We start from the raw sequence: 9,650 nt of genomic DNA on the forward strand, positions 1-9,650 counted from the left end.
ATATAAGGCTAGTAGTGTGTGATCTCTAACTATAGGGAAAAAACAGACTCTCATAAATCACTCCCTGTTTGTTATTGCTGGGCCTAAAAAGCAGATTTCTGAAAATTTGGATACCAAACGTTGGAGGTCATTTTGACTGGTTATTTTTGAATTTAGGGTATTTTGTGTAATAGTGTTATAGAGAACACTTTTCTATAAACAATCATGTCAACTGCAATGTTGTAACTTAACCCAATGCAGAGATATTCATATTTTAGCTAATGTGTCTCAACTCAAACATCATCGCAAGCTTACAAACGAAAGTGTCCACTATTCAGTCAAGGTGGAAGGTAAAATTTATTTAAAAACTGTTTTGAACATCTCAGTTATAGGATAATCACATATAAAAAAATTAAAATATTAAAAAATGGTCAAGCAACCAACTTAATTTTTATTGGACAACTTCATTTGGGTTGACCCTAATTGGGCTCTTCTCTTCATTTGCAGTTTCCCGCAAGTTGTATTTTTTAGAATTCAGGTACAAATATTTCCTGAAGTTTATAAAGCATTGTTTTAATTTTCAATGGTTCATACTTACGTAGTAGACCCAAGCGTTATCGCAGAATCAACTAAATTAGAGAACAAATAACATTCTTATTAGGGAATCCTTGTAATATACATAATAGGTGGAATTAAATAGGTCTATTACCTTAGCCATCATGTCATGCATATCTGGTAAAAATTTGGTCTCCTTCAAATGTATAACATTTGATTAAATGGTAACTCAATTTGAGGAAGCATTTTGGAAAAAATATGCATAAAGTTCTTTGTAATTTTTCTAATAACCCCAAACAGGTTCAAAAATATTTAAAATACTTCTAATTTGTTTAGAAAGTGTGCTACATTACCCAGTAACTACAAAAATCTATAAAACATATGCATTGTTAACAGTGCCTGAAAAACTGGTGATGATTTTTACATAATATTGAGCCAGAAAAATACCGTGTATATTTCAAGTGTAATAAGTATGACAAACTTGCGTGCTCTGCTGGTTCAATTTAAGCTGTTTCAAATTTTGAATAACTTACATTTATTTGCATTATCTCACCAACAAACACGTCAAAAGAGTTGCAGGAATTGTGCCCTACAATCAGCAATTGTAATTCAGCTAAGTTTAATTCGTGGGCACTGTATGCTGCAGCTGTACACTCACAGCATATGTTTGTAATATGCCACGGCATTCGTCTTTTATAGACATTGTTATAAGAGTTATGTCACTGTTTTGAATGTGACCATTTCATTGCAAGTTGGTTAAAAAGGCCATCTAACACTTCACGTACATTTTCCTTTGCGGTACTCCCTTCTTGCTTAATAATTTTGTCTTCACATTGCTTTTCCATTCAAAACTAAAAACATGCAATCCACTTCAATATGGAACTTGCTCCACTAACAAACTTCCAAATTAATGGCATATATTCACACTAATAGTGTAAAATAATCACACGGAGCAAAAAAAAGGAGTACCTGCAGACCTCGTTGACCAAGTGAACAAACTACTTTGATGCTCTGCTAACTGCAGGAAATTTTACCTTTATACACCCCAAACTTGTGGCACCTCCATACAAAATGAAAAATAAAGTCACCTGCAGATTTCATGGCTTAGACAATTTGGTGACAAACCACATAACACTTTCTCCTGCCAAATTTACTTCATGCATAAAGCAAACCACCCCCCTCCCCCCCCCCCCCCCCACACACACACACACACACACAGAGGTTTCACAAGTAAAAAGTATAACAAGTACATAACTTATAAATTTTATTTTTCTCAAACTTTATACATTATTTCTTGGGCGCTGGCTTGGACTTGGGTTTCTTCTCTTTCTTGGCATCCTTTGATTTTTTCTTACCATACAGGGTTCCTGCACGAGTTGCCTTCTTCTTGAGCTTGTAATACGCTAAGCTACGGACCTTGTTTCTAAGTTGTTTTGCTTTACGCAACTTGAAGCGATCAAAGTCTGTCATTGCAACTCTCTGGAAATGAAGCCTCTTTTTAGAGAATGTTAATGGACAAAACTTACGTATTACATCAGATTCAAGATTCAGTAAATAGTTGGCTTCATTTATCGATCAGCCGGCAATTCCTATCAAATTGGTTCATCATTATCACAAAAATGTTACAACCACGAGGGATTAATATTTACCTTTTGCTTGGCTTCCAATTTCTTCGCCCACAAACTTTCCTTCCATTTTTCATCAACTTTTCCATCAAGCCATGCCTTTCTCACAACTCTACTGCGAGCAGTAAATGGAAACTTGACCCTAAACTTAGTTAGGTGTAGCTGTGTCAATCTTATCTCACCTCGAGGCACACCAGTTACAGGTCCATCAATTAAAGCCTGAAAGATATACTAGTGCTTTAGATACATCAAATTTTAACACTATAATTTAGCATGTTTGAGTACATGGTCAGTAATGAGTTGGCTTCATTTATCGATCAGCCGGCAATTCCTATCACATATGTTCATCATTCCATGTGATCCATAATTGTAGCAAAAATTACTTTAAATCGCAATCAAGCTCAATAAATTTACATTAAGAGAAATGCATTAAAAATTACGCTACAGCCATTCTGGAAAGCACACACTACCAGACTTGAGACAATGACACAGACAGTACAAAAACAAGTTTGTAAAAAATTTTAAACCATAAGACAAAAATACCATTGATGGTTCAATATTTCACCTTGTGTCTATTTCACCGAAACTATTTTTAACGAGAAAAAATTTAAATGCATATCTTTCACTGAGCACTGAACTACAGCAATTTCCACTTCCAGCAAGTTTTTCACACGTTTGTAATTACCTTTGGAAACTAGATCCATACTAGGCTTGACTGATTTCAAACACGTGAATACTGCAATTATGGCCACTAATTATCTGAAATACTTTAAATTCATTTCATTTTTCTCTAATTCATGATCCTGCATGTAGAGCTTTTTTTAATTAGAGTCGAACTGGTACACACCTATGCCCCTGGATAAATACCTTACACCAAAAGTTGTTATACTTTTAAGATTATGAGAAAAGGTGCAATTCCTATAGATTTTTTTTCTGATAAGAAGAGATCTATAAGCTTTTCAATATTTGGCCACCAAAAACTGGGGTCAACAGAAGCATCCATTTCCACCTGTCTGTTTTGACCCATGACGCAAGGGTGTTGGGGTGCACGACGACGTTACAACGCGGAGTTTATGAGTTGGTTGTGTTTGTAGATGTTGTCTTCTTGTGTTTGATCTCTCTCTCTCTCTCTGTGGCTGCGTGTGTGTGTGGGGGGGGAGGGGGGGGGGGGAGAGACCGATTCCAATTTCCGTAGTTTTATATGTAAGTACTGGTGTTTGGGTATCGTCAGCTGTGGTGAAGGGAAGTATCCAATTCCAATTATTTTCCTAGTTTTTGCTGTAGGCGTTGGTATTTTGGTATCATCAGCTGTTGTTGATCTACATAGGTCAAGGGAAGTGTCCAATTCCTGTACATTTTTATTTTGGTTCCTCATTTTGTTTATTTTGCGATCATGTGTTTTTTTACTGTTATATTTAGCTTGTCAACTCCCTAAAACACCCAATTTCTCACATTTGGCCCATTAGTGTGACTATTTTGGAGGGAAAAGTTACTGTCATATTTATATGTATTTTCGTGTTTGTGTGGATGTAGTGACATCATAGGCACCATATTGGATACACTTTGAATAGCCATTTCAGCATATTGATGACGTCACAGGTCAAAGCTGACAACAGGAATCTGACACTTCCGTAATCCCAGAAACTGAACTCTCATCAAATGTGACAAAATAAACCAGTTTTTTATAACAATGCATAATACAGAGCCAAAAAATGGAAAGCCAGACAGTATTCTGGAACCAGAACAGGAAGTAAGTTTCTATAGATTTTTTCAACCTCAAATATATCTGGAAAGAATACCCAGGCAATGTACATAATGCTGAAAAAATATGAAGACCCATTTTATGTTGATTTTTGAAACTGTTGCCCTTTAAACTACTGAAGGAACATGAATTCCAACATCTCTACAGCTCCAGTATCCACAACCTTCAACATCAAGCCCTCAAGAATGAAGATGAGTGGGACATTCTCTGTCCCCTGAGAGGGCGAAAGAGACCCACAACAATGATGTTTAGTATATACAGTCACACTACATAAAATAAGTTTGCAATAATTGTCAGCAATACATACTGTAAATAATCAGATTCAATTATTATATAAATAACACTAAATGTGTGTTTTACAATCATTTTTATATATCAAATGTAAAAACAAAATTGTGCAATATGCAGCCACCAATGTGACATATTGGTGTGACCACTGGAAGGATGAACCTAGTTGCTCACACACCGTACCTCACAGATGTGAAAAGAATGCGGTATTATCAAATCCCAAGAAAGACTGACGCAATAGATTTTTCAAAATAAAGGTAGGGTGAAGTGGGGTAAGCGTAACCATGGGGTTAGTGTAACCACGGCTTATGGTGCCTTAAAGAAGCTATATTTTTACCTCTGAGCTATCACACATGTTAATTTACTCCTTTCTTGTTATATTTAACCATAAGTTGTTAAATCTGACAGATTGGTAATTAATTTTTGGACTTGAATTGACGTCTACATTTTCACTGTACGAGAGCGTGACATGCTCAGGATTTGGTGGTATGTCAGTTTTGCAGTTTTAAAGATAACTGCACAATTTTTTGGTTACAAACTAACTTTTGCATGATAATTTCAAATATGAGATTAGTTTTACTCTACTGATAAAGCTCTTGATATGCCAGGCATGGTTACACTTACCCCAACTTTTTTCCCATGTGGGGCAAGTGTAACAAATCAGCTGGGGCAAGTGTAACCGGTGGGGGGGGGGGGGGGGGGGGGGTTACACTTGCCCAAACAAACTTACTGGAACATATTCATTTATTTAAGCCGTAACCTTGTTTTTGCCATCACACTAGATCAACTAAACTGGCCTTCCTGTACATATGGATACCAGAATACCTGATGTGCTGGATTTGTAGGCCTACTGAATTTGAGATATTTTATTTTTAAGTCTACTATATTTTTGAACCACATTTCCTTTTATAAAGTATGACACAGAATTGTAAAGAATGCCACCATTTCAATTACAGTACAGTACGTGAAGCATTGTTGACTGACAACAATGTTGAGCATGATAATTCATCCTGCAGCAATGGATGTAGCAGTGTTTTAGAGTGTGAAATCTACTTGGGACCAAAAGTTAACTCGTCACCAGAGACATCATCAAGGGGTAAAAATTAGCAAACTTGACTTTTCCAATCTCCTCACTGCTGTATGGAATGAAACACCACCTGAATTGTTGAAAAGTGGTTTTCAAAAAGCAGGAGTATTCCCTCCCTTACAGTAGGAAGTAATTGATAAAACTAAATATGATCCGGGGACATAAAAGATATGTAGCTCATATCAAATCTTTGGCAGAAACAAATCCATTGCCAGCTAACAATAATGCAGCCATAGACTGTGTGGAAGCTATGTCTCTAACAGAAAGTACTCAGATTTTTGGGAAGCTTCCAGCTGAACAACCTCCAGAATTTTATAGGCCTACATCTACTGAGCCCTGCAGTTCTCCCAGTATCAGAGTTCTTTCTCAACATTCCCGAGCTAACCAATGTCTCATTATGTTCTGGAACTTCTGATTTGTCATTTGAAGCTAATTATTGGAAATAGTCCGACAGCGTAGCCCCAGGGGAAAACAAAGAAGAAAAGGATTTCACCAGGAGCTGAAGCTTATCACTTTTCAAGATTCCATCTATGAAGAAAAAGATTTTAAAGGAAACAAGAACAATAAGGAGAAAGCAAAACAAAAAAGCATTATCAGCATAAAAAAGGGCTTGGTAATGAAATGCAAATCTTCCAAACAAAGTTCTGTTACTTTATCCGAAAGGACATCTCAGAACGTTGCATAAAAAATCCCTGGTTGCTCATGTGGGTAACAAGAAAAAGACGAAGTTGAATCAACAAATGAAAGTGAAACTGAAGGAGGCCTATCTTCAATAAGTAGTGATGAAGAAAATGGGACCATAACAACACTGGACGATCTCAGCAAAGAAATGATAAACTATGAAGAAGAGGCGGCAAACTTTTTTGAAGCCAAACATAAAATTACAGTTGGAAACTATGTTCTGGTACAACAAAATGTAAGGAAGTTCATTTCATTGGCCAAGTTACCAAAAGTGATTTTCCTCAGATGCAAAAATAAGACAAAGCATGGCACCACATTCTACTGGCCTGATAGAGATGATACAGAAGATCCATCCTCTGATGTCATTTCAGTGCTGCCTGAGCCGACTTTGGGTCACAAGGGAGACCTGACATTTGGTGTTACATACTAGATATTTTATTATTTTTGTTAAATTGCCTACTAAAGAAAAAAATTACTTTTGTAGAATTGAAACTAATAAAATAAATTACTGGCCTAAAACAAAAATAAATCTATGATGGATTCTGTTTCAGTGTTTTATGGTTTAGACTAACACTTATTGTTTACTTTAGCTAACATTTTCTGTGTATTTCATAATATACAAAGCGTGTGCAAAAAAAGTTCATATCTTGAGCAAAATTCAAGATATTTCAAAAATTTAAAAATCCTCAAATTCAGTAAAAATTGGGTAATCAGGTCACCTACTCCAAGTCTCTTTAACAAAGCTCTGCATGGGTACAACAATGCGGGGTTACACTCGCCATGAGGCAAGTGTAACCTCAACACAAAATTTAGAAAACAATTATTTGACCACATAATTTTTTCTTTTTTCAAAAACAAAATGTAAATTGTTTAAAAGTCAATAAGTCAGACTTCAAGCATGAGAAACGTCAAAATCATAACTTCAATAACAAGTTGGCAACAAAGTTGAACCATGCCAAAATGTGGTTACACTTACCCCATATCACCCTATCTGTTAAATAAGTACTGCACAATTAGAAACACATTTGTACTGAGGAGAAACATTTGGCTCAGGATATTTTCTTGGTGATGGGCACTGGGCATCCACCTAATCTATCTCACCATCTTCCTACAATGAAAACCTAACAAAGATACTGAAAGTAACACCCCAACCAAATTGGCCAATGAATGTGAAACCTGCCCTAAAACACTCAAGGCCTGCAATGAATACTGGCCTAACACTGAAAGTACATGAATGTGCATTGATCTACTTACAACTATGCTTTGCTCCTTATACAGCTGGTACTCAAAATGCAGTCTCATCTACAGAAGTCACAACATTCAATTGTAAAACTCAGGTTTCCATTAGCTGCATTTCCTTACAGCTTTCAAATAGCAAAATTTCTCTTAGAACATATTGTCATCTCATCAAACTATATAATTCCACATTAAGTAATCACACACTGGAAAACTATAACCTGAAGTCCCAGCACCCAATATCCAAGAGCTAATTTCCCATTTGTTGTACAATACACATACTCAAAAAGTACCACTGTCTGGTATACAAAAGTTTTTCAAAATATTAGAATCATTTAAAGTTTGATAAATATGGAGTGAACTTAGAAGTGGGGTTACTAGACTGATCAATCTCATCACACCATTTAATCTATACTGACATTCTACAATTGCACCAATTATCAACCAAATTCAACTTCCAATGTACCATACTCCAAATGCACTACAGATCAGTCATCATTTTCTGTGGGGTGCACAAACCCAGCAGACAAATATACCACAAACCCTAGATCATGGAATGAAGATTTATTTTAAACTGTAACAATTCTACTTCATAACTACCAATGCAGGGGTAAAATGAACACTGCAGCAAGACATGCAAAAGGAAAGCTTTCTTGCAAATACTTTAAACATTAACAGTGTGTCAACAAAGTATGTTTCGCACAGTCAATGGCTTATTAAAAACTAACAACTAATATTTCTTGGCATTCACAGAAAAAGTCCAAAGCAGAGGTGTCATAAGAAAGGTCTCTACGTGGGTGGTCGAATGATACTAATAAACATACTAACACGAATACATTTGATAAATTTGAGGTATCATATCAAGGTACGAATTTACTCCCACAGTATCACGGAACACTTTCCGAAATTAACATGTGGTCAATCACGCTTTAATTGGTATCACAAGAGAAAATTACCACAATCAAGACGCTGTATTCTTCGTGATTCTAATCACCTTCGATATTAGAGAAGAAAATACAGCTTCAACATGAAGCAAATAGACACTAATCTCTGTAGATCATATTTTTTAATGACCAAGAAAGCACATACCTTATTTTGATCAATAACGTCCACTATGGAACATAGTTTTCCTTTATGTGGCCCATCGGAGATGTAAGCCACTCTCCCCGTTTCCACAAACCTCTTGAAAGGCTAGAAGGAAAAAGTATATGATTAAGAATACAGTATAACACCTTAAAACCGTTCATCGTGTCGAAAACACCACCATGTGGCACAACCAAAATATTTAAACTCTTTATGTGTTCGAGGTCAAAGTACGAAATTAAAGATCATAATCATAAAAAGACACAAATTTTAACGAAAATGTTGGATATTTTTACATAACTTCCTATATAACAAATTTTACAACAAAACAGAACGCGACAATTCCCACTCACCATCCCTGCCGGAAGAGACGAGATTTAAATGAAAGACTCTCCTCTTCGACCGAGTCCAGTGATCCTTGGTCAAAGATGAGACATCCAAAGATATTCAACACTGAAAGAAACATGAAAGACTTTAAAAACAGATACTTTCTACACACTATTTACTTCAGTTACAAAGTGGTTATAACATTCACTGACTTTCCCTCACATGCGCCTGAAACCACAAAGAGAAATGTTATATCAACTGAGCGCCAACAGTGCGACTGTGGGCTTACCGACATTTTTCAAAGTCATTTTGTAGAATCCTCTTCATGTTAATTGGTTTAAATGATTAAAAATGAGTGAAATGTATTGTACATAAGTAACATGTCAAAATTACTATTATAATTAATGTCTCTATTTACAAAAATCTCTTCGGCACAATTGCCACGGATATTATTTAGCAAACAGCTGCATACATGATCACCAAATCAGAAACAGTAATTGCTTGTACCTGGACAGAACGAACAAAAGTAAAACCCAAACCACAATTTTTTACCAAGGTGTCAAGATATACCATAAATTGCCAAAAGAAATCAAAAACATAAAAGAACTCTGTAAATTTAAAGCATTCCTCAAATAACATTTATTAAAAAATGGTTTTTACTCGATTAAAAAATTCATGCAACATAAAATTGGCATAAATAAATAATCAGGTTAATCAATTATAAAGTGGACATTCTAGATTGTAATTTAACCACACAAGTGCTAGAGGACTCTTGTGATCTATTTCTTTTGATTGAAACAGGTTCTTCTGCATTACGTAATTCAAAGATAAATTTTGTGTAAGATACATATATATATTGTGAATTTATTATATATAGCTTGTCTTTCATCATCTTATGTGACAAAATAATGTACATATGTATATATAATGACGACATCCATACAAAGAAATTTGTTTACGGATGAATAAATGAATAAATAAATAAATTGCTGTTGACTACTTTTTGTCGTTATTTCACGATTTTATA

At 35.3% G+C, this 9,650-nt stretch overlaps 1 protein-coding gene across 1 annotated transcript; it reads right to left on the reverse strand.

The window, feature by feature from the left end:
• Positions 1-1,781: 1,781 nt before the first annotated feature.
• LOC124795201 (60S ribosomal protein L14) lies at positions 1,782-8,703 on the reverse strand. Its single transcript, XM_047259107.1, has 4 exons — positions 8,650-8,703; positions 8,303-8,404; positions 2,184-2,378; positions 1,782-2,013 (listed from the first exon to the last, which is right to left on the reverse strand). The coding sequence occupies exons 1-4, from the start codon at positions 8,650-8,652 to the stop codon at positions 1,822-1,824; spliced, it is 492 nt and encodes a 163-aa protein (XP_047115063.1). The 5' UTR covers positions 8,653-8,703; the 3' UTR covers positions 1,782-1,821.
• Between the last annotated feature and the right edge of the window lie 947 nt (positions 8,704-9,650).

This window comes from Schistocerca piceifrons, chromosome 4 (assembly GCF_021461385.2).
Source record: "Schistocerca piceifrons isolate TAMUIC-IGC-003096 chromosome 4, iqSchPice1.1, whole genome shotgun sequence".
Lineage (NCBI taxonomy): Eukaryota > Metazoa > Arthropoda > Insecta > Orthoptera > Acrididae > Schistocerca > Schistocerca piceifrons.

Coding starts and splice junctions, on each gene's coding strand:
- LOC124795201 (XM_047259107.1), bottom strand. Junction 2,379..8,302: donor ACGTTATTGATCAAAATAAG/GTATGTGCTTTC, acceptor TATATCTTTCAG/GCTTTAATTGATGGACCTGT. Junction 2,014..2,183: donor AATTGGAAGCCAAGCAAAAG/GTAAATATTAAT, acceptor CTTCATTTCCAG/AGAGTTGCAATGACAGACTT.